This window comes from Drosophila rhopaloa, unplaced genomic scaffold (genome assembly GCF_018152115.1).
Source record: "Drosophila rhopaloa isolate 14029-0021.01 unplaced genomic scaffold, ASM1815211v1 contig_178, whole genome shotgun sequence".
Taxonomy (NCBI): domain Eukaryota; kingdom Metazoa; phylum Arthropoda; class Insecta; order Diptera; family Drosophilidae; genus Drosophila; species Drosophila rhopaloa.
Window position 1 is genome coordinate 7,489,589 of NW_025335059.1, and position 24,509 is coordinate 7,514,097.

A 24,509-nucleotide genomic window follows, 5' to 3' on the forward strand; every position below is an offset into this window, starting at 1 on the left:
ATGCTTGAATATTGTAAAAGTGGCTTTCTCTAAGAGCTCGTCGTCAAGTTAATTGGCCTGGTTTCAGATTTGGTAAGCTTTAGCTCATGGCTACATAACTATAATACATTTAATGGGAAATTAGGAAAAGCATCGATGCTCGTGATATGCGAAACCAATTTTTAGCTGCGAGTTGGCTGTGGTTCTTATAATTTTCATTTTTTGCTTGATACTATTAGTACAATACATTCGATTCAATTGACTAGATTTCTACATGTGTAGCTGCATTCGATTTATGATTTCTCTGTGGTTCCGAGTTTGTTAACAATGTGGTATCAATTTTTACGGGAGGGATTCATGGTGTGCTGAAAGACCGCAACGATTCGAAAGAAAAAACTCTGAAAACAACGATAGATTTCACACGAATTCAAGTGGCAGTATCTAGTGTTGCTTCAGAGTTTTCTATCGGGACCGTTTAGGGCTTGATGCATTACGAGAAATTTGAAACTTTTATAAATAAATATATGTAATTGATTTGTCGATGAGGGCGCTGCTTGGGTGTCTATGTGTGCCGGCCGCCGCGCCGGTGTACGTGTCGCTTCCGAGGAATCTCTTTACTCTGTCAAAGCCAATAACATGCTACCTTATTTACATAACTAAACACTTTCGCTGGCGTCGCTTTAGCGGCTCTGGTCTGAGCACCGCGCGCACTGCTTCCTCGAACACCTAAATGTAATCGGAGTGGGGGAATTAGTGAGAGGTGGGTGTGCCAGCTGCGATGACTTACCGGCTTGAGGCCGCGCTGCGTCAAGGCGGAGCACTCCATGTATTTCACAGCGCGTATTTTGTTTGCCAGCTTCTGACCCTGCTCCCGCTTTAGCGGCGTCAGTCCCTGCTCTGCCAGACCGCTAAGTGTCTCTCGATCTTCGCGCAAATCGATTTTGGTTCCTGCAATAAGACCAAAAATAAATGTACACCCCCTTCGGTGTCTTCACGTCGCTGGCAACTTACCAACTAAAATGATGGGCGCGTCGGGGCAGTGGTGCTTTATCTCCGGATACCATTTCGAGGTAACGTTCTCGAAGGACGAGGGACTCGCCACGCTGTAGCATATCAGGAAAACGTCTGTCTGCGGGTAGGAGAGCGGTCTCAGGCGGTCATAGTCCTCTTGACCCGCCGTATCCCAGAGTCCCAGCGAGACCTGTATTGTGTCCACTTGCATGGGCGCCGAGTAGTTGTCGAAGCTGTGAAGATAACATAATAAAAGTTAGATATTGATCAAAGTTTTGAAAGAAAGGAGACAGATACTCACACTGTGGGCACATATTCGCCGGGAAAGCAGTCTGTCGTGTAGGAGATTAGCATGCAGGTCTTTCCGACAGTGCCGTCGCCAACGACAACACATTTTATGGGCCTTCCGGTTGACATCGTGAGTGCTGAGTGTGCCGCAAGCTATATACTGAGTGTGCTGTGGGCAAAAATAAGATGGAAGATGAATGTCTTCGCTAGCTTAATTCAATTAATTAAGTTCTACTCGAGGCAATAAACTCGGCAGACACAACTGACCGCACATTTGTATACAGTCAAACTTCCTCAAATTGATCCACCATAAAAACAATGGTCTTCCGCGTAAAGTCAGTGACAGGCATATTCTCAAGTAATAGTACCAAATATAAATGGAATGTTGATACCATAAAGTTAAGTTGAATGGTATTTAAAAAAGAATTAAAGTTCGTTGTTAATAATTAAGTACTATAATGCACATTTTAGGTGCTCAAATACAGCGATTGAAAGCATTATTGGGAATAGAAAAAACTGGACAAAGAGAGTTCAAAATAAAACGTACTAATGCAAGTTGAACTAATGGAGGAAATGGTATAAAATCTAGTAGCCAAATAATGTGAGCAGTTAGTTTGGTACAAGCTCTAGAATATTCGAGGTAGGGAAGTTTCACTGTATATAGGTTAATTACGAGGGTCTGTGGAATATCTTTGAGATGATCAAAGGCAGGGCTCTCAAAAGGTGTGTCCCGGCCGCAAAAAAGAAAACAACCGCAGGCAGGCCCATAAAGCATAATAAAACGAGAATCTCATTTCGGTTGCGGTGGCACTTTGTTTTCGCAAATAAAATTTTCAAAAATAGCTCATGATGGGCGACACAGACTGCGGCACAAAAAACAAAAAATAAATGGGAACAGCGGACCAAATGGCGACCGCCCCTCCAGTGGCGCAGTGGGCGGGGCCGGGCGAATGTTGTGGTGACGCGGAAGCCACCGGCAGACGCACAAAAACCGACCGAAAATAGACACAATTAAGTTCTCATAACCGATTCAATTAAAGTTGCGCCACATGCAACGAGGGGCGTGGCATGGGCCAGGGGGTCGGGGGCCTCGGAAAATCTTTTGTTATGGCAATATCGGATGGGGATATATTGTTTTACCGTTTTCACCTCTTCTATCCTTTTCCTTTGTCTGGCAGGCTGCGACTGTTTTGTACTTTGCTTATATCACTGTGCGTTTCGTTAATCGCGCTTTGTTTCGGAGCGCCGGCTCAGGCGGCACAGCCAAATAATTGATTTGCACTGCTTCCTTGCGATTTTTACTTATAAATTTATGTTTGGGAACAAACGCTGCGTTCTCGAGCAGTTTTTTATCTTTTTGTTTCCACACAAACACACACCCACCTTTTTGACAGCTCGGCGTCTCTCTCGCTCTCTCACGGTTGACAAGCAGTGCTTGAAAAGACCGCGCGAAAGAACTCGATTGTGACGTTACACAACACTTAAGTGCATGGGTGTAGATTTATTATGATAAAAATTATAAAAGATAGTTTATTTTTAATAGAAATTGTACATAAATATAAGATTTAGCTTTGGGATAAATTGTATTTTAAGGTTAATTCTACTGCTATAGATAACTGCGTACCCTTATTATAAATGCTCCGGGCTACGCCCCTGCCACCCGCTGCACAATGTTGTTGTTGTTTTGGGCGGCGTAATGAGCAGATTTGTTTGTAAGCTATTACAGAGTGTAAACCAAGCCAATTCGGGTTGCAGATCACTATTCTTGTCCGCTATAAGAAATGAATCTCAAAGTGCAACGCCCGCCCGCACAGTGCTGGTGGAGAAGGACTCCCACATAACTCTGATAGGCCTAAATCGCGAGCAGCAGCGCAACTCCATAGATGCAAATACTGCGGCACAATTATCCGAAGCCATCAGTCAATTCGAGGCGGATGATAGTTCCCCGGTGGGTGTACTCTACGGCATAGGTGGCTCCTTCTCGGCTGGCTATGACTTGGAGGAACTGGAGGCAGAGGCCCAGCGCGGCAGCCTCCACTTCCTGTTGCGTCATGAGGGCTCTATTGGACCAACAAGGCGACACCTTCGGAAACCAATCGTCTGCGGCATCAGCGGATTTTGTGTTGCCGGAGGAGTGGAACTGGCTCTTATGTGTGATCTGCGGGTGATGGAGGACACTGCCGTGATGGGGTTCTTCAATCGCCGCTTGGGAGTACCTCTAAGCGATGGAGGAACTGTGCGTCTGGCCGCTGCAGTTGGTTATTCCAACGCCCTGGACATTATTGAAACAGGAAGACGCATCGACGCCGGGGAAGCCCGGCGGATAGGCTTGGTGAACCGCGTTGTGGCTACGGGCACCGCTTTGGGACAAGCAGTCAATCTGGCCTTCTCGATTGCAAAGTTTCCCATGGCTTCCTTGATGCACGACAGGAATGCGCTGCTGGAGAATGCCAATGCCTACAACAAACCAGGTTTCCATGTGGCCAGTTACAATGAGATCATTAATGTAACTTCAGAAATGATAAAAGATATGCGGGAGGGAGTAATGCGTTTCAAGAACTGTGAGTAGAGTCTAATACTGACCCCTGAATTAATATTTGTATTAATTATTTTAATACCCATTAGCTGAGGTAAAGGGCCCTAAAACAGATTCGTGGCACATCAAGGAAAAAAGCATTCCAGATTGGGAGAAAGCAGAGATCGAGATTGAAAAGCAAAATAAAAAGACATAACATTGGACCCTTTGACTTAGTTTAGTTGCAATACTTGATTGTTATTTATAAAACGAAAGCCTTTATTCACGTAAAATACATTTACTTAATGATTTATGTAGTTGACCGCCTAAATCGTTTACGACTCGTGCTTATTTCAATATTCACAACAATTACAATAACGAATTTTCCTTGAAATTAAGCCTAACTACCGAAAGTTGAGAGGAAAAGCACAAAGTTCTGTATTATTTGCTGTCGATCGATTCAACATTCACAATTAGTTTACACATATAAAAAATATGCTAGCATCAAGTAATCGGACTTGTCCATTTACTTACAATGAATTTTTCGAGTGCTGGGCCAAGCGGTTTGCTGGTTTCGCCAATATGTCTTAGAGTCTAGGAGTTAACGAAAAGAGTTATTGCACTTAAATCGAGTAAAGCGAGAAACGAAGCTCTATGCAAAAAAGGCTGCTCTTGTACAAACTAGTGTTAAAAACCGACTGATCGTTAATCGTGTTATAGTAGTTTGATTTAAAATACATGGTACATCATCGTCTACGTCTAGCATTTACACTCGGCTACACTTAATCCAAAAAATTTGTCATACAAATATTGCACAAAAATGGATCGGACTGTGAGTTTGCACACCCATGTGCTCGCACTCGTATTTCATTGTGCTGCACATGGCAAAACCTTCAATCAAGTGGTGGTACGTGTTCACATACATAATCACTAAAGTACGGTATTCGGAAACCTAAAGACCACAATACATATACAATATATACAAATGATAAAGCAATTTTAGCTAATCGTCCGTCCCCCCGTATTTGGTATAAAAAATATATATAGCGTAGGCCAAAAAAGCAATTGCTGCAATTAGCTGGCGATATTTCTGAAGAGCCATGCACGTCAAAGATGCGATGCAATACGATATCTGATCCCTCGATTCTCGATTACTTAAGGCGCTGGGTCACATTGGCCAGGGCCACGGCAAAGGCCTGGAGGGCGGAGAAAGGATACTGGAAATCCAATGTGTAGGCGTTGCCATCAATACGCCCAAATTGCATAACCTGTTTGTGGGGTTAAGATATTATTTGTCTGCACTTTAAGATTCATTTTTATGCTGCACTCACCTGCTTGCCACGAAACTCAATTTGGAAATTCTTGGCCGACTCTTGAGTAACACGTCCCCCAAAGTCCAGCTGATACACCTGGCTCATCTCATTCCACATAGGCGCCTTGTTGTGCATCACAAACTCACGACGCACAGGCGCCGGATTGGCACAGCTTGCACTTCCGTTCGGTTCGATTTTGCCACGCTTAAGCTGTGGATAAAGATTTTTCCATAAAAATAATAAAACATTAAAAAAACTAAAACCTTTTTTTTTATTGTTTCAAAATCTGTCGAGTCAGAATTGATTTTGCACATTAGAAATTTGTATTTTTTTTTTCAAATTTTCCCCTTATTGCCGGCTTTAGATAAAGTTTTAGTTTTAATAAAAACCCTAAAACTCAGACTCACCTTCTGACGCAGTTGGGCCTTTTGGAATGTCTCCAGGTCGCGATACTGTTTGCTATTGCCCGCGTTGTTGCTCTCCTCGCCAGAACCATTAGTCTGGTTGCCTTCATCATCGGAGCTCTCGATAATACTCTGCTTCTTGCGCTGACGCCGGTTTAAAAGAGGTGAATTTAATATGTGACGAATGGGCGAGTTGCTCTGCTGACGCTTGTTCTTTTTGCTGGCAGCCGGTGACGCTGGAGAACTACGTGGCAGTCGCTGTGGTGTAGATGGGGGTGTCAGACGACCCTCGTCGAGATCACGAAGTCGGCTAATTATGTTCTCTAAGGTGGTAAGGGCCTGGAGGATTAAAGATATAATTGTAATGATTCATTTCTATTTATAAATATGCAATTATTACTCCTCCCACCTGAGTATGCAAAGAAACCGAAGCCTTGGCCTCCACTGGCGTGGCTTCCACAGTTCCACAAGCTGCTCCCGTGATCTCCGGCTGCTGTTGTCGCTCTAAAGTGCTGGCATTACTAGAACCATTAACCTGCGACTGAGACGGTTGTTCCTTGCGCCTCCAGCGAACCTCGGAAAGCTGCTTGACAAAGCTGAATCCATTGTCCTGTTTTCTCCCCAACAATGGTGTGGAGTTCTCGGTGCCTGCCGTTTCCTTGCTGCGTCCGATTCCAAATCGGTGTTTCCTCGTAAAGAGTGGGGAGTCAGTGAAGCTGGTAATGACATCAAAGCGTTTCTTGGGTACCGGCTTGGCCTGTACGCTGACCACAGGAGGTTCCTTAGCAGGCTCCACTGCTGTCGCCACAACAACGGACGTAATCTCATCCAGGACGGACCCCGCCGAGGGCTGGCACCGCTTGCAGGCACTGCTGGGATTCATGTTGTTGCGGCACTTGAAGCACAGTGTGTTGGCCGCACTGCTGCAGGCGCTGCTGTCGGAGATCTCCTGCAGCTTGCGCACCACCTGCTCGTGCTCCTTGCTAGACAGTTTTGTCTGCAAGGAAAGCAGGTCGCAGGAATCTAAGCTCTTGGATTTTCCAGTCTGTTGCAACTTGTGCCGCCGGGCATCCTCCTGCTGCTGCCGTTTTCTGCGGTTCTTTCGCTTATCCACGAGAATTAGTCGCTTGTTCGGGGCATCTTTGCGCAGTGCGGATAGTGCCTCATCGGATGGCGTGATGGCCACCGAATCCAGATAGCCCACACTACAACTGCGTGTGATAGAGTCGGGTAATGCAGGAGCTATCGAAACAACCGTTGGGGTGCGCTTCATGTTGCTGCTGCTCGGCGTGGGCGTTGGCGATTGCGTCTCCTCATCGATATACAGCATTTCACGGCGCTTGGCGGTGGAGGAGGTGGTGGGTGCCATGCACTTGACCCGCGCATCCATTCGCTCCAGATTTAGGTTAAGATTCAGCGGCACAGGGTTCACATGGCTGTTGGCTGAGCGCACTGGCTCCGACATGAGGGCATTCTTCACCTGGACCACATTGTTGGCATAGTCTGCATTGCTCGAATACGACATCAGGGTGGTCTGGCCGGCAGCAGGCACTGCTGGACGCTCGAAGATGATGTCCGAGGGAGCCACTGCATTCTTGGGACTCTGCAGCGTGGGCACTGCTCCATCACAATACAGCGGCGAGATGGCGTGACGGGACTGGCAACTGGAATTTGAGCTGGAGCGACTGTAGCTGTTCTTGAAGCTACTGATGGTCTTGGGGCGAGTAATAGTTTTACTGCTGCTGGGTCCCACTCCTGAACCATTCGAAGGAGCCTGGTGCAGAAGGACAGTAGTGGACTGGCAGGCTGCAGCTCCAGCCTCCTGGGATTCATTGGATGAATCATCATCGTAGCTCTCCGCTCGAGCCAGTGGACTTAAGCCCGCCGAAGAACCAGATCCGCGTTCTCCTCCATTCACAGTCAAAGAGTTCTTGTGCCGCGCCAGGATTCGATTTGGACGTGGTGACATGGGCGCTATCAAAGGGGCAGACGCTCCATCGGTGAGGCGACGCTGCGGTATTATCGGAGGCTTCAGGGAAACCCCATCCTGAGCGGTGATCACATTCACCTGCGGCACTGCATCGTGATGATTGACCTGGTGCTGGTGATGATCGTCCTCGTCCTCGGAGAATATGTTCGGATTAAAACTGGGATCGGGACCAGGTGGAAAATCGTCGCGCAGCTCGGTGATGACCAGCGTCATTTGACGCGGCTGCAAATGCAGTAGGGACGTCTTATAAGTTACTTGGCCTAAATTGGCTGGGACGGTTTTGGCAAGTCCATGGATCTTGAACTTGGTTCCCCAAATGTTGGATGTCACCTCCACCAGCTTGACTTCCTGCTTGAGAAAACGAAAAGAATCAGTGATGGCGTGGATCTTCTTCGGGAGAGAATGACACCTACCTCGGGCAGTGTGTCCACATATGCCAGTTCATCCAGGCTATCGGGATCGTTGGTTCCTCCACCTCCGGAACCACTCAAGCGATCACCAGCCTGGTGGCGCCTCTTTGGACGCACTCGCTTCTTGCGCGGAGTCCTCGGAGAGCCAAAGCGAGATCTCTCCTCGAACTCACTGTCCGAGGAGTCAGTGCGTCCACTGTTGCCCGTTGTGGTGGACTGGCTGGAGCCCGAGGAGCTCTTGGCCTCGGCGGAGTATTGAAAGTACAAGGGGGCATCTAAAAGATGTTAAACTATTTAATCGAATCGCCCATTAACTTGTTTATGATACTCACCATTAACCTGGGGATCGAAAATAACGAACTCGGGACGAATTTTAGAGGTGCGTTTGCCCTTGAGCAGCGGCACCAGGCCGCCCAGGTACTCCAGATAGAGGGTGTAGCAAGTGCCGGAGCTCAGGTTGGAGTCGTCGTCGTGCCGGATCATGGTGCAGTGCAGCCGGGTGGAGCAAAGCGGTGGTCGCGAAACAAAATCACGGAGCGACTTTAGGTCAGGTACACAGCACTGCAAAACATAATAATTCTTGTATTTAGTCGGAAACCTTTATTTATCAAGAGCACATCATTATCTTAAGATGATTATATTTACTGATTGGTTTCTATGGTTGATAATTTAACAAAAATTATTTTATATAAACGTTTTAAAATAATATTTGCTACCAAATATATGTCTAATTATAGAACACAGAATAAAGTCGTAAACATGGTTTTCTGACTTACTCTTATCGTTTGAGCAAACAGATTGCCAATGAGGGACTTAATCCTAGAAGGCAACGGCAGCAGGGGCAGCAGTGACTCGGATCCGACGCTCGCCTGGATCTCCAGCCGGCACAGGAGCTGCAAGGAGGCCACCCGTCTGGAGACCCAGGCGATGTGAACCTGCGTCCCCGTGGCGATGAACAGCCGCTTGTCGTTGTGACCCCAGGTGATGGCCGAAACGGTGGCACTGGTGCAGGGAATATGTGCCTGATACAGGCACGTGCCCGTCTCCGTGTAGAACTTGACCAGATTCGTGTAGCTACTAGGCGTTCCCATGTCCTCTGGCTTTATTCCATCCAACCCGGTGCGCAGGGTTCCAGCCACGGCCAGCAGCTCGCGGGAGTTGCTCCACTCCATGACCATGCCGAGGGCGCCATTAAGGCATGTGTTGATATGTGCGGGTGAGACGTCGTCGAACGACTTTAGCAAGTAGATGTATCCATTCTGGAAGCTAACTGCCAGGACAAAGGAGCGTTTGGCTGAAGGAATAAGGAGTTATTTGGTTAGTCGAAACTAGTTTAGTGTCCCTTTCCATTTGGATCACTCACCCGCATTGGTTACACCGGGCTCCGCTTCCTCGCCCTCCTCCATCTTGAATTTCTCGCAGGACCACGCCATCGAGGTGATAGGGACATCGTTGGAGAGCTGCACCTGCGACACCATCGCTCCGTGAACATCCATCACAATCACCTGACCCTGGGTGGTGCCGAAGTACACCTGCTGGTCGTCGGGCGTCCAAATGCCGCAGGTGATGGTCGACTCGAGGTTGAGCATAGAGGACCAATACCGCTGCCCAGCCACGGAGCCCACCAGAACGAAACCATCCTGGTAGCAGATCAAGGCCATGCGACCATCGTGCGACCAGGAGAAGTGGGTTACAGGCGTATTCCTATCGTTGATCAGCTCGATGGACCAGCGGCCCTCGTACTTGATCCAAACAAAGATGATGCCCGAGCTGTCGCAGGAGGCAAGCTTCTGGTAGGGTTCGTTCCATTTGACCAGAATGACCTGCCAAAAAAATATTTTTAGATATTTACTTTCATTTAAGGTAATATATCTGTGCAACTTACATCTGATCTATGTCCGCGCAGGTTGTAGTTAGTCCTCAGCGGATAGTCCATGTTCTTGCGGCAATGTGAGGTGGTAAATGTCACGCCCACAATGCCGCGCACATTGCCCGTGGCCAGCCATCCCTCCTGGTAATAGTTGGTGCGGTTCAACTTCCAGCCTTCGTCCTGAAAAAGGCAAAAAAGAAAGTCAGTTGAAATGGATGTCCACAGCTGGTTGGCAGGTCGCCTAAGCAGTGGCCAATTGCGAGTCAAGTGCCCGTTGCTGGCTTGTAAAATGGATTACCGCAGGCTAAAGGCCCGGCCCTGGCCTATTCACACATTTCCACCATCGACATCGACAGCCGGCCGGTTGGCTTGGTAAATATGCCCCACTTGGTGACTGCATCTCTTATTCTTTGAGCCGCTCAACCTGCCAGCTGCTCTTTCACAGCCCGGGGCAAAGCATTTTCACTCAATTCGTTTGGGTTCCTAGCAACTAGCAAGCAGATGGGGTATGCCTACCATTGAGATAGGCCTTCATAAGATATTTAACTGGATTTATATCATCTTTCTCATTTCAGCTTTATTAGGAGCTTTATTCAACATGATATTCTTGCGCTATTTGCTAATTAAAGGCAGAAACCCTTTAGTGGTATCGTATCCTATTTTAAATATATTCAATAGAATACTATTTATAATATACCGAAAATCAATTTAAAATTCTATTGTCAGTTAACTAATATTTGTAACCAAAAATCTGAATATTCAACGAAGTAAATCATTATTATTTTCTTGCATTTTAAAATAAACAATAAATTCGAAGATTACACCAAAAATTAGTGAGCTGATTAACGATCTTAATTAAACAGATTTTATTTCCTATTTTAAGATATGTGACCTACTTTTCAGATGTTAAACTTTAGATAGGTTAAAAGAAACTTCAACATTTTTAAAGCAAATTTAACAACTTCTTCAATCAAAACAAACAATCAACACGTAATTCAAACAAATTCTCGCTTACGTAAAGGTAAATGAAAACTAGCGCTGCATTCTCACTCCCATTTGAGGAAGAATTGAAACCAATTATGCCATCCAATTAACATTTCAAAAGCTTTCCTCAGTCGTCATCAGTCAGTCGAGCATTCATTCTGCAACTTTTAACCTGGCTTGTTTGCCTGCTGCGGCGCCTTTCTCTCGGTGGGCTTTTCTTTGGAAAACTCTTTGCCAGTTTATCAACTGCAGCAGCAGATGCTGCAGCGGCACTCAACCGCAGTTCCAGGAGGCAACATCTCCTCCTGCCGCTTGAGTTCCCCTTCTGTTTTACAATTTGATTTGATTGCAGGGTGCCGACTACCACACCACCCATCCAATCCCAATTGATTGTTTTTCCGGGCGGGGCTGCTCACAAAAGCTTAGCCTACATTTCGGCGCGCGCTTTGACTTGGCGATAAGCGGCAGGAGCAGTGAAAAATATTTCAATTTAAAACCAAAATTTGGGAGCTTTCAGCATTTTGGCTAATCCCCGCTAAGCCAAATGGGCATTTTTGGCACCCAAATCCAATTTGCGTGGGGCATAAATTAAAATGCCGCCGCAGAGGCAAAAACAGAAATTACAACAAAATTCGTAATTTCCGTTTCGAACAGAGGACCGTTGTGGACCTTGCCAGGCGTCAGTCAAGTTAATTGCTTTATTGGCCTGATTGATTGGTGTGCATATGCTGATGTCCTTGCTGATTCAATTATATAATTGGACGCACACACTACCACTACCCAGGGCACAAACGTCGTTCAGGCCATCCAATGGCTCACATCCTCATTATGGCACAATCGAGAAAACGCTTCACTGGCAACAATTATGAGCAGGCATTCGGCGTTTCATTGTGGAGTGTTATTAACCTTTCACTGGGCCACTTGAACCGGATCTGGCCCGTGCTCTTGGCCAAAATAGATGCACTCGAGCCACTCGACAGCAATGGGAATTTCGCATTCAGATGTGCATGTTTGAAAGCACTTCAATTTAATAAGTATATCACGAAACAATAAATTTCTACAATGCCATCAGTAGAACGGCGAAAGGGAATTCGTTTGGAAAACGTTGTGCAAAAGTCGAAAGCAATTGAATTAGGCAAAGTTTGTTTTAAGCATTCTAAATGGTTTAAATTTCCGTTTTCACTTTGGCTATCGCAATTTTCCGTTAAACGCTGTAATTTAATTTTGTACACAACCACCATCAGCAGCAGCAACATCAGCAGCCAGCCATCAACAACCAGCAACTAGCAACATCAATGTCAAAGCTGCGACATCAAGGCAACGGCGTTGACAGCCTCGCACTTTGGTCATGTCTTTTGCTCCTACCTCAAAATGTTCAAGTGGCTACTTGTAACTTGTTAACTGTTTGGCGACGTTGACATCCTGCCTGCTGCATTCGCTTAGAAAATTACCTGACAATCTCCCAGTTTTCCGAGCACTATTTAAATTCGTTGCGCAAAACTTTATGGTGTTTTCTCGCCCAGAGAACATGTCCCAAAACCAGATGCCTGGCTGCGATTATGCTGCAGTTGTGGCCGCAGCAACATCTCCTCCATAAATTATGTTGCAGCCATTTGGCACACGAAACTGAATTGCGTTTTCGTGCTGCTCCATTTCGCAAACACACAGCAACATACGCATTTAATTAAAAAAACGCCATTTTTAAAGCAAGCACCTGACTGACTGACCCTCTACATTTTCCCCCACTTGTGTACATTAACCATAATTGCAATTCATTATGCATGTCAATGGCAGCCCGCGTCGCATTCGCATCCGCTTCATTATCCTCATGAACACATCGCTAATGGCCAAAACTGCGGCTAAGCGGACAACTAATGCTAATAAACATTTAATAAATGAATTATTGGGCTTAACGCTTCACAAGTGGCCAAAAGAATATAAAAATGCTTTATAATGATGTTAAATAGCACTCTAACTAATATTTTTAATAAGAGTCGTTTTACTAAACTTTTTATAAAACGTTTAAATAAAATCAAAGCAACTTAATGTTGAAGTTTAAATTAGTTTGATCTGGTAAAGCAAAATATGGAAGAACTTTTGTTATTAAGCGAATGTTTCCTCAAGCAGCCATTTTAACGCTTTTTAATGCTCTTCAACCAAACCCTTATCCAATAAGCATTAATGCTTTGATTGAGTAAGTAATAAGCAGAAAGAAAGTTCAACACGTTTTCCAAAAATTCCAAAAAAAATGTAATGAATTGATAAGCCAAAGGAACGTTGTTTAAACTTCTTTTGATAAACAAGCCAATGCCAATAAATAAATACAACACGAAAGTATTTTACGCTACTTGCAAGTTCCAAAATGCTTTGAATGAATTGTTGGATCTCCCTTAAAAAGTCAAAGAACTCTTATGCAAAACAGTACCCATATACTCAATCTATATATACACTTCTTTGGGCTATTTTTGCGCCGTTTTGCAGCCAATTTTAAACGCCATCCCAAAGGCTAATGGTCTTATTTTCGGTGTCGTTGACAAAGAGTTCAAAGAGTATCGCCTGGAAAGCTATCGAATCCATTAGGGTCAAGTGCAGAAACAAATAGAAGCAGCTTGGAAATAAGAGAACTGCTCGATTGGCAAAGAGTTTCGAGAGCATTTTAATTATCAGCTACTCGTTCCTCAAACATTTCTCTCGGCGAACGAAATTGAAATTACGAAAAGGCGACGATCCATCAGCACTTGGTCTCAGTTGCCAAAGTTCTCTTGCGCGGCACGTTTTGCGATATTTCGATTCCATGCGGATATTTCTGAAAATGTTCCACATTTACTAAGTGCAATTTCGAAACAGAATCAAAAACAAGCGGTGAAATGTGTGCAAAATTGTTTTGGTTGGGCCTAACTGCCTGCCTAGTTTTGGCAAGAAGTGGAGTCTGTTTTGAGGCAAAACGCTTCTTTGGAGTGGGTGAAAGGTCCGAAGGAGAGAGACTCTTGGTCAAGGATGTGCTCCACTCTCGTCCATCCGGTGGCGATGAACTGCCCAGTGTGACATTCACCTATGAGATCCAGGAGCCGATCACCTGTATTGAATTTCTATCGGAGGAAGTGAGTGCGGGCTAGAATATTGTTCTTAACAAATGTATTTTTTTTCTGTCAACCAATTTATTTTTATTCTGCCAAAAACTCAAGTTTAAACCTAAAAGAATTAATTTTAAAAAACATTTAAGGCAAATTTAAGCCAAACAATATTATATTCATGTGTCTAATCATGTGTCTGTATAAATACAAAAACAAAAACATTTTATTCATTTTGAAAAATGCTTCACAAATATCATGAATATAAAACATTTTGTATCGGATTTAGAAATTTATAAATCTTAATAAGAAAACTAAAAATTGCCTTTTTGTTTGAAAATTAATAATTTTATAATTCTTGGAAATGAATAAATAAATTGATGAAGGGCCTATATCGAAAAAAAAGAAGTCTTTTTATCAATCTCCTATAGCATACAATTTTCAAATATTGGTATGTTCATATATACAGAGATGAATCAACAAAATACAACTAATAGAAAACAAATATTTTTGGTTCATTAAGTCCGAAATTGTGTATTTTGGGTTATGAACAAGTGAGCGATATGTACGGATATTATGTGGCTGGGCATTTGTCGCTGACCCCTCGTTGTGTTTTATTTTGCACATGCCAGTACCGAAAATAGAAACAGAAACTGACATTTTTTTTCATCTCTGCAGCCGACAAAAAGATTGGCCCAAAGATGTATTTTTATATCCAGTGCGTTTGAGGCAGTCAGGCCCATGTTTACTAAATCTAGTCGCCTACATATTTTCATATTTTTTGTTTATTTTTTTTGCCCTAAAATGTGATTGGGTTATGGACTTGCACAAGTGAGGCACGTAAAATGTTGAGTGTTTATTATTAAACTATATATCGACATCTGGGTCGATAATTGAAAGTAAAATGAATGCAAATATTGTATAAGAAAATCGAATTTTTTGAAGCCAATAAAAATAAAATAGCGTTCGAGAAATGTGGCAATTTGGCAAAGCCGACAAGCTTAATGGGCGAAGGAAGTGGAGGAAAATTAACCGAAAACAAATATCACGAGGAAAAATCTTGCTAAATGCAATTTCAATTTTAGCATTTTTGAAGGCAAAAATGACGCGGGATTTTCCCCAGAAAAAATAAAACTTTGGCGAAGTACATTTGTATTTATTCATTAGCTGATTGTCAGCCCGAGTAAACATCTCGGGGAATGTGGCCATCGCTGATTGATGTTCTCGTGATGGTCACGCCTGATTGAGTCAGTCCAAATTGGAGGGGATTCATCTTATTTGGTTTTCCTTTGCATTTCAGAATATTTTGGCGGAGGTGAAATTCAGCTATGTGAATCGCCTGGTCGAGGGCTTGGTCCAATTGGCGGGTGGCAATCAAAGTGATGACGACGCCCAAGAAAAAGCCAGCGTTTTACCAACCGTCGAATTCGATGTGACCATCATGGTGTATGGCCTTAATGATACTTTGAACTTTGATCCCTCTGTGGTCCTCAATAGAGATCAGCAATACGAGGGTCAGATGGTGCCCTACGAGGAATACATTTCGGAACCGTATCAATACGACACGGTATTTGACAACAACCGGCGAGATGCCCTGGAGGTGGACGAGGAAATTGAGGCTCTGTCCGACGATGATGACGAAATGTTTACGGAGGGTCCTTCAGCCTCAGATCATTTTGAAAAGCCGGATAAGGTTATTGAAATTGGAAACAGGCAGGAGGGTGAGTACAGAATTATTATTTGATTTGATTCAAACTAATATGCCAGTTTTTAGGAGATCAACTTCTATATGAATGCTATCAGTCATCGCCCGATGACTCGGAAACCCCTACCAACAACACGGTGGTATTCTACTACATCGACAACAACTCTATAACATACGTAAAGTTTGACATTTTGGATGTAAGTATTTTTTTTAGCCAACATCTTCCAATCAAATTCATTTTTTTTCTTGTTTATAGTTATTGGATAAAATTAAAAAAAAGTCTTTAAAGATAACAATTAACACAAATTCAATTTAGCAAGCATTGTACAGAGATGAACACTTTTTGTTGATTTTATAGTTTAAAGTTACATATTGTAATTTGGCTAAATACTTATTGATTACTACAATTTTATCCCGCCAGCACTATGCCAACAACAACGCCTCTGAAGGGAAATATATAGCCCCTGTGGCGGAGTACAGTCACTATTCGAGCGGTACTCTTAAAGCGTCTATTACGGATTTTAACTCCAAAAGCCTTTTTGTCCAGATGTACATCTACGGTTTTTGGGGACGCGTGACGCCCCCCAGTTATGTGCCCTTCCTGCCGCCGCCCCATTGGCAACGGAGTCAGGACCTGGAAGCCCGCACTCCGGCCCTGGACACCCGCACTCCGTACCTGACGCCGCTGCAGAAGATGCAGCTGCTCCTGATGACCGGTCAGAGGACGACCCCGCCCCCAGAAGACTTCAACAGTAGCGGCGAGCACGAGGAGCAGCGGAGCATCCGGCCGGAGGAAATGATGTTCGAGCGGATCGAGGATGAGAAGAGTTCGGCCCTGCGGCAGATGGACCGAGGATTGGGGGCTTTGCTGGGCCTGCTCCTACTGATCCTACACAACTAGAATAGTCTGTCAAGGGGAGACATTAGTTAATCCATGGAAAGCTTTATGAGTAGTCTTTAGTCCAACATTCTGTGTATTGTATTTTACGAAATAAACTTTTGGCCTAAGCCAAGGCACACACACACACACTCTTCCGCAAATTGAAAAAGTTGCGGCCAAAAGTAGGTCATGGCGTTGGCTTGGCCCCTGACCCCCAACCCCAACCCCCAACCATAACCCCTCAATCAACCGCACCCACAAACACTCTCACATGCGCCACCCCTTAGCCCATAAACCAACTCCCTTGGCAAATTATCTGCGTTGGTGGTGGTTGATTTGGCCCGGCTGACAAAGGCAAAGGCGGAAAAACGGAAAAAGTGGAAATCATACTGACGACAGCGGCAGTTTTCCAAACCCAACAACCACCCACACCCCGTTGGCCAATGTGTTTATTTGCTTGGACATTAAGACAGACCCAAATGTGTCCTTTGCCTTGGCAATTTATGGGCCTTGTGTTTTGTTTCAACGCAACCGAAAGAAAATAGCAAAAATGGAAAAAGGCAAATATAACTTTGAGAGTTCGAGAGGCGAAAAATCAAGAGTGCCATATACCAAATAATCCTTTGAGCGTTTTGAAAAGCTTCCTAGAGGCACCCACAATCATAAGACTTGTTCGCCCAGCGGTTGTCAAAGAAATCTAATAACTTTTATTTCAATTTCCGGCTAGCAGAAAATACATGTGGCAGTCCTGCGGCTGCAATGCTATTTCGTTCTTTGTTCCATGTCGTTTGCAGATGACAAGAAACACATACAAAGTACAAAATACGTAATGCTACCTGGGAGTCTGCAGGAGGAGCAGTAAAAATGTCACAGCCACACAGAGAGACCAAGATGAAACCGTAGCAGGATAATGGCTTCCACAGGGGGACAGTGGGAAAGGAAGGACTGTCCAGCACAAAGGACATGTGAGTGAATGACTGCACCGAAGTTGGAGAGCTTCGCAGATTGGATATTTACCGCAACGTTGCACCCCGGGGCACAGCTTACCCAACAATATTTATGTTTAATTTACAACCGAAATTAAACAATATTTGCAACACTTGCCGCGGTTCCCACAGGCGGAAACTTTAACAGTTTAAGGAAAAGCCGGCGCGTGGAGCCAGCTTGTGCGGAATTGAAAATTTCTTTTTATGCGTGCAAACGCTTACAAAAGTTTTTATGCTCAGACATATAATGTTGGCATTATACGAGTGTACAAGCTTATACATATTTTATACACTGAGAAAATCAAATAGATAAGAACTTTGTCATCCTTAATCTATATATTAAAATAATACACAGATAATAATGTATTTTAAATGACAATCTATTTGATTTTATTTTAAAATTTGATGGAGAGTTATGCCTTAGATGTTAGAATGAATTTTGTTTTTTGTTTTTTGTTTTTGTGGGACATATAGATCTACACTTCTTTAGAAAAAAAGAACATTTTAAAGCATCTTACTAGTTAAAAGTTACAATTCGAAATAATAGCTTTTAGTATCCTTTGTAATTATATATGTAACGATCAAGCAGTTTTTGGTTAATCTTTATTATCTTAGGATTTTCTGCACAGTGCTTGTAAGTGTGCTTGTGCAACTAGGCGTGGCATTGTAAACAATATGGATAAGCAGCGCACAAGTGTCGTCCGCCTTCAAGCCACTCTGCCCCTCGGATCGCCGAGCACCAGGCCACATGGACTCAACTCAATTCAAGGCAAGCCAAGCGCGCCCAACCCAATCCAATCGCAATCCCAATGCCACATCCCAGAGCAAACCAACCCGACGCCATAAGGGGTGACGTGAGCTTTTGTCAATAACTTAATAACTTAAAATATGGTTTAATGCTCACGTAACAACATTTTGCCACTTGTGCCAAGCACATGTAGGTGTGAAAGGCTTGGGTGGTTGGTTATGGGGGTTGGGGCAGATGGCATGAGGATAATGGAGGGTTTCCGAGGAAGGTTGCTTAAGGTCTCATCACACCACCCCGCACTGCCAGTCAAAGCCAAGGAAATCCACCGACCAGGACGACCAGACAATGCCAATGGCAATGGGAACGGGACTGGCAACTGGCAACTTTTATGGGTGTGCGGCAAATGGTTTTGGTTCCTTTGGCTTACAAGTGTATACACAGGATATAGTCGTACTATGGCGATATAGCTGTATTCGCCTCATGGCCGTGCGCACGTGCTTTACCTTTTGATCCTTTTTTAATGCCACAGCCCAAAAAGCGGTATCGATTTTTTTCTTGTATGTTATTTTTTTGCCACTGCCGCCGGAGATGCCCAAGTCTACTTGCATATGTGGACGCATTTAAAATAATTAAAAATATAGCACGTTTCAGAGCTGGGTACTCACAAATAAATAATGCAAGGATATTTGAGTAAATGTGATAAAACATCGGGTTAACTGCTTTTTAATCAAGTTTTATGTGTACAATTAAGGTGATTTATGTTAAAATGAATTTTAAATTTTAAATGAACATTTTGTGAATTGATAATAAATAAAATAATCAACCACTGTTATGGATGTCTAATGATATTTTTGAAAGCAAGCAAAATTTAAATTGTGTTTAAGTCCTTAGAAAAACTTCAAACAAACGCTTTTTTGTTAGCTAAAAATGTTAATTTAAATTTCTTTGAAGGAATACATTTTTTCTAATTATATAAAAGGTTTTTATAGCTTTAACTTCACCCCCACACTGACATATTGTTTTGGAGTGCACTGTATGTCCCTTTACTCGCCATTACCACAATTTGGTGGGGGCAGTCGCTCCACTGCATCCTTTCGGCTCCAAATGCACATAATACATTCTCTCTGTTTTTGTGTGTTGGAGACAAAACTCAACTCATTAGCGTGTGGAAGAGCCGCTGGAGGGGGGGTTGAATCACATTGGGATACGGCCTCACAATGGGGACATGGGGCGTGGCATGTGGCACATGTCTGGCTCACTGGTTTCTGCATTTGAATTTGCATTTTATTAAATTTCAAAAGCTCTTCTCACATGCCCCTATAACCGGCATCCCCCCGACCACTTGGGGACCCACCTGAAGCCACCATTGTTAGACAGGTGGGTGGGTTGCAAAGTGGTGCCACGAGGGTGGTGCCGAGTGCAAAAGGTTGAGGATTGCATATTTATGCACTTAATAACGCATTTTAGCATGCTCAAGTGCAACTCATCTTTTGTTACATTTCACAGGGAAAATGGGGGATGTTGATGGGGTGGTGGAATATGAAAAACAGATGGAATATAAGCGAAATTCAGGCGAAACAAAGCCAAATGAGATTTTTCTGTGAGTACAGGCCAAATGCTGCCTGTGTAAGTTGACAAATGGAGCATGAGCGTCACTGACATGTTCATATCGAGAATGCATTCTCATGTTACATGCTCCCAGCAAAATAAAGGCAAATTGTACACTTTTAAAAAATATCCATTTAAAATGTATAAGGATACTATTGCGAGAAGAAAAATATTCAAGGTCAGGTTTTACCATAAACAAATAGTATTGGTTTTAGAAGAGCTGAACAAAATATCAGATAAATGTAGTAGTAATCTTAGAAATTCAAAGCATCAAAAATGATGATATTAATAGCTTAATATGAATATACATTTTATGAACATTTCTATCCAATTTTGTTTTCGTTTTGAAAAGATTCCCCACAAGCGAAATGAAAACCAAAAATCTCTACAAAGTCGAGAAACCTTCCAATCAAAAATCAGAGCCCCGGGGACCACAATCAACTTTGCTAGCTGCATTCCTGGCCAGCGCCACTGGCCAGAACACTAGGATTATGCAATAACAATGACCAGGCGGTTGCATAATTGATTGATTGAATTCGTATGCAACAATTGGACAGAGATGGTTGGCCATTGAGTGGCCGTCAGAGTGTGGGTGTTACTGTGGGTTTGACTTTGTGTCCAACCATTGTTGGCAAGTGGCAGAGGCGCAAAACACAAAACACAAAAACCGCATTTCCTGACGAAGGACTCGATCGAAGGCAGTGCAAACAAACAAACAACGAAATGCTGGACAAACCAATCAATGACACAACTGAAAGCCACAACGTCACCCAAGTGTGAAGAGCCAAGTGGGGATGATTGAGCAGCCACACACTCTGGGAAAAACAGTTGGAGGGCAGAAATTGGTTCTTTGCTGAAACCCCTTGAAAAAATTAATAATTGGAAAAAATTACTAATACGTAGTATCTATATGCATACCTTAAGACCAGAGTTATGAGATAAGATTCGGAAATATATAAATCGCTACCAGTAAAGGATTCGTAACAAGAAACTTTCCGATAAATAATAAATATAAGACATTACTTTTCTAAATTAAAACGAACTGATAGGATAACTGTTTATAGAGTGGTTCAAAGCTAAGAAAAATATAATTTAAATAATAATGATTATGGTAAAAATAGTTTTCATAGTGAAAAATCATATTTTAAAACCTACTTTTAGCTTAGCATGAAGATTACATTAACCGTAATAACATATAACATAATTCAATGTTTTTGTACTCAGATACGAATTGTTTTTTAAGGTTCTTAAAAAAAGATGGCTGTTTTTCAATGAAATAAATTTATAAAAACATGTAAAAATATTTTTTTTTCTGTGTGTACCCAAGAGCTATCGCTCAAGACATGTGTGGCAGCGGTTGTGGGCACATTAAATTACAGTTTTCAGAGCCAAGAACAAACAATCGAAAGTGCAGACGCGCCTTCAGCAAAGGATGTGAATGTGGCCGGGTCGATGGTTCGGAATCGCATGGCACAAAGGAAAAGCGGCGCCAATCGGGAATCCCCGAGCCACGATGTCCTTGGCCACGGCGCTTTCTAATTGAAACTGTCAGCAACAGAGGCCTGGTCGTAAATCAGGGCCGGCACGAGAACTAAGCCAAGTCTGTTTCGAGATGTTGCCGCTGCCTAAACAATTAAAAAGTTTTCAATTAACTCGCAGCTACGAAATTGGCACTTGTAATCGGCACCTGTTCAACAAGCGTAACAAACAGAGGCCTGCGGATATTTTCCATGGGATCGAGATGCTTTCGGGGGTTTCTGTTCCTGTTTAAATAAGCTTAGATGGGTGTGGGTGGGGTGTGGGTGTGGATGGGGTGGCACTACCACAAGCAGGCACGTAATACATTTATTACGCGTGAGCACGCCGTCCTCTGATGAAAATCTAGGTGTGTGTAAATGAGTTTCCAACATTTCGTTGCATACTTTTAGGGTGGAAAAAAGTTAGGCTTTAAAGAGCAAAATGCTAATTCCAGTGCTTTAGACTGTTGTGGGAAAAATATAGTTTGTTGAACGCATTTTACTCTACTTTTGTCGAAAAAAATCTTTTTATAATGGAGTTAAAAAAAGAATTGTATTTTTATGCAGGACACCCAGGCATTGATCAAAGGTAGAATTATTTTTATTAAAAACGAATCTAATTTTATTATTATATAAATAATTTTTTTTTAATGGTAACCGAAGATAAAAACCCTGCACCTTGCATAGGTTAAAGTACCTTTTCCATCACTGAACTTTATAAACCCTTTCCCAGGCGAACAAAAAATAGCGTAGAGGTGGGTAAAGCTGGCTATTATCCAGATCCGACAGAAATTAACTTAGAGCACGCATAGCCAGCACAAAATGCGCGACTGAGAGCATAATGGTCTGCTGCACATAATTAGCCAGTGGCTGTCCGAGGGCTATTCAAGTGGTTTTGTGGTCACTGACCACCAGCTTTCAACAGTCACAGGGACACTCAACTGTCGCCCCCGCACTGAGATTGAAAAGAACTCAATTATTTTTTACTGCGCTTAATTAAAACTCAGCAGCAACACACGAAAAGGAAGAAGGGGAGGGGGATCCTGGATTCTCCTGTGTCAGTGGCACTGGCAAATATTAATGATGTTAACCCCTCCCACAACGGCTAATGATGCTTCTGCTGCTGCTGCTACTGCCACTAATTCCAACGTTCGTCGACTTCATCAACAGTTGCCAAGTTAATTACGCTAAGTGAACCATTCCAGCTAAAAGCCATCAGCTTCAGCTTTATCTTCAGCATCAGTAAGCGTCTTGAACTTCAGACTGAGTGTTCTTTTTGCATTATTAAAAGTTTTGCTGGACGAGGCAAGTTCATAAAAATGCGGCATACCAGGAGTCATAAATATGCAAAATATATTCCCATTTGCCGCTGGCAATTTAAAAGCCTTTTGGCAAATATATGTAAGTGAGGGTGCCAGTGCTCCCCAGCATTTTTTTTTAAACATATGAAAAGAACTCAAATAAATAAGTAGTCACAAGTCCATTAAAGATGCATAACCTTTTTCAGCTTAAAATATTGCTTTGGTAAGTCGAACAAATTCAATTCCAGTACTGAATTTTCTTTTTATAATTTCGATAACATCTCTCTTTGACATCGCACTCCAAAAAAACTTTTGTAGTCGGTAAGAATAGTGTTTTCCCTAAAAGTCCCAGAAAGTTTCCACTTCTTCTTATCGTTTCATCATTTAGTTATCATTAAATTTCATTTGTTATGGATTTTGCATAGGGCCCAACCCACCAGAGAGGAAATTATGATGTTGAACCCAGGGATTTCCCTTCAAAAAAGCGACATGTGTGTCATATGCCAGAGAGCTGGCTATTAAATTACATTTTATGATTTCAGTTTGTGTCTTTGTGCTCTGGCATGTCAATTTGCTACGTCAATTTATGCGAAAATCCCACGACAGTTGTTCAACCCTTAGAGGAATAAAGAAGCCAAAGGAGCCCTTTAATTCCATGCAGTCCACTCTTTGTTTGGATAGCCTTTTGCCTTTCCTCTAAAGTGTGCACAAACAGAAACCCAATAAATCAACGCGCTACGCTGACGATGACGCACTCCGTCATCAATATTCTATTAATGGCATTGCAGTTGTTAAAATATTATGATCCCAAGAAAAATTTGACTACTTTTGGTGTGGGAGGGGGGTGGTACTTAAAAAATCACTTCAGAATATTTTCATGCTTGTTTTAATACGCATTTTCTCGCCGAGATGATTTATGCGAGGAGGAAATGGAAATGAGGATAACTCCCCAATGGGTTCGAATTTGCTCTGGCTTGGGGGAAGCTTCCTGCTTATCGCTCGTAAACTGCTCAACGGCGTAACAAAAAATTAAGCTTGTGGCTTAACGCATTTGCAACAGAACTGGAAACGCAATCGAAATGGAAATGGAAACGGAAATGGGTTGGTTACTGGGTGATGGGGTCCGCGGGGATGGATAGACACGCGTTCCTCACAAACCTCGACACGTGTCCGTTGCCACAGAAACACGTTCTGGACAATACACTGGAAAAAATATTATTTGAAGTTTATAAGCATTACCATTCTCATTTATTTCTTAAAAAAATGTTGAAAACCTATGAAATATGATTGAGTTCGAAAATAGATTAACTTTCTTCTAAGCTAAATTTAGTGAGTCTTCCATTCTTGTTGGTTTAATTTTAATTTGATGAGTAAAAATTCTCATTCTAAGAACTATAAAAAAAACTCAGCCAAAATATTTTTTTTTTAAGTGCACTCGTTTGTGTTGAAAACAAAATTGAAAACTGTTAAATAAATCGCAAACGAGTTTATTGCTCGAGTGGTGTGCATAGCGCCACAAAGGAGAGGTCGAGATAACCAGCATAAGCACCACATTCCACCCAGTCAACATATCCCACTCAACCAACTCATCCAGCATATCCTGAACCGAAAAGGACCGCAGACAGGCGGAGGATCCACTTGAGGCTGCGTGGGCCGCATTCACTTAACTTTAATTTTGCGCTACAAAACACAAAGGGTGGGGTTCGAAAGGAGGAGTAAGGGGCAAAGGAGTCGAGACAGACGTGATTGGATTTTTATATTCAATATAAAAAGGATTATATGGCATTTATTGTGCAAGCATTGAAAGTTCATTATGATTGGAAAAGTTAGGGCCACTCAAACGGACGTCGTGTTCCGTTTTAGCTTTGACTTACACGTGGCGTGTAAAATCACTTTTTCACCCCGAAATGTGTGCAACGTGGCCATTAA

The 24,509-nt window shown here is 43.0% G+C and overlaps 4 protein-coding genes across 9 annotated transcripts in view; 2 read left to right on the plus strand and 2 right to left on the minus strand.

Moving 5' to 3' along the window:
- Positions 1-166: 166 nt before the first annotated feature.
- On the minus strand, positions 167-2,695 carry LOC108045741 (ras-related C3 botulinum toxin substrate 1). 3 transcript variants are annotated; one of them, XM_017125147.2, is made up of 5 exons: positions 2,662-2,695; positions 1,292-1,447; positions 991-1,223; positions 767-927; positions 167-705 (listed from the first exon to the last, which is right to left on the minus strand). In XM_017125147.2, the coding sequence occupies exons 2-5, from the start codon at positions 1,405-1,407 to the stop codon at positions 628-630; spliced, it is 588 nt and encodes a 195-aa protein (XP_016980636.1). In that variant the 5' UTR covers positions 1,408-1,447; positions 2,662-2,695; the 3' UTR covers positions 167-627. The 3 variants fall into 3 exon arrangements, with proteins under 3 accessions (XP_016980636.1, XP_016980634.1, XP_016980635.1); XM_017125145.2 differs by lacking the exon at positions 2,662-2,695 and adding an exon at positions 2,428-2,655; XM_017125146.2 differs by lacking the exon at positions 2,662-2,695 and adding an exon at positions 2,419-2,655.
- Positions 2,696-2,781: 86 nt separating this feature from the next.
- Positions 2,782-4,110, plus strand: LOC108045740 (probable enoyl-CoA hydratase). Its single transcript, XM_017125144.2, has 2 exons — positions 2,782-3,839; positions 3,904-4,110. The coding sequence occupies exons 1-2, from the start codon at positions 2,975-2,977 to the stop codon at positions 4,008-4,010; spliced, it is 972 nt and encodes a 323-aa protein (XP_016980633.1). The 5' UTR covers positions 2,782-2,974; the 3' UTR covers positions 4,011-4,110.
- A 126-nt stretch (positions 4,111-4,236) lies between these two features.
- LOC108045736 (tubby-related protein 4) overlaps positions 4,237-24,509 on the minus strand; it is a 30,268-nt gene continuing 9,995 nt past the window's right edge. The window contains exons 3-11 of one of the 4 annotated variants that reach the window (XM_044459136.1): positions 9,796-9,960; positions 9,274-9,733; positions 8,687-9,204; positions 8,243-8,471; positions 7,914-8,185; positions 5,920-7,848; positions 5,514-5,849; positions 5,125-5,310; positions 4,237-5,061 (exon numbers count right to left, since the gene is read on the minus strand). In XM_044459136.1, coding sequence (XP_044315071.1) covers positions 4,945-5,061; positions 5,125-5,310; positions 5,514-5,849; positions 5,920-7,848; positions 7,914-8,185; positions 8,243-8,471; positions 8,687-9,204; positions 9,274-9,733; positions 9,796-9,960 — 4,212 coding nt within the window. In that variant the 3' untranslated portion in view covers positions 4,237-4,944. Of the gene's footprint in view, positions 5,062-5,124; positions 5,317-5,513; positions 5,850-5,919; positions 7,852-7,913; positions 8,186-8,242; positions 8,472-8,686; positions 9,205-9,273; positions 9,734-9,795; positions 9,961-24,509 lie in introns of all 4 variants that reach the window. The other 3 variants (XM_044459135.1, XM_044459133.1, XM_044459134.1) reach the window with 3 other exon arrangements.
- On the plus strand, positions 13,523-16,565 carry LOC108045737. Its single transcript, XM_017125136.2, has 4 exons — positions 13,523-13,865; positions 15,136-15,556; positions 15,610-15,737; positions 15,962-16,565. Exons 1-4 carry the CDS (start codon positions 13,632-13,634, stop codon positions 16,439-16,441), a joined length of 1,263 nt encoding a protein of 420 aa, XP_016980625.1. The 5' UTR covers positions 13,523-13,631; the 3' UTR covers positions 16,442-16,565.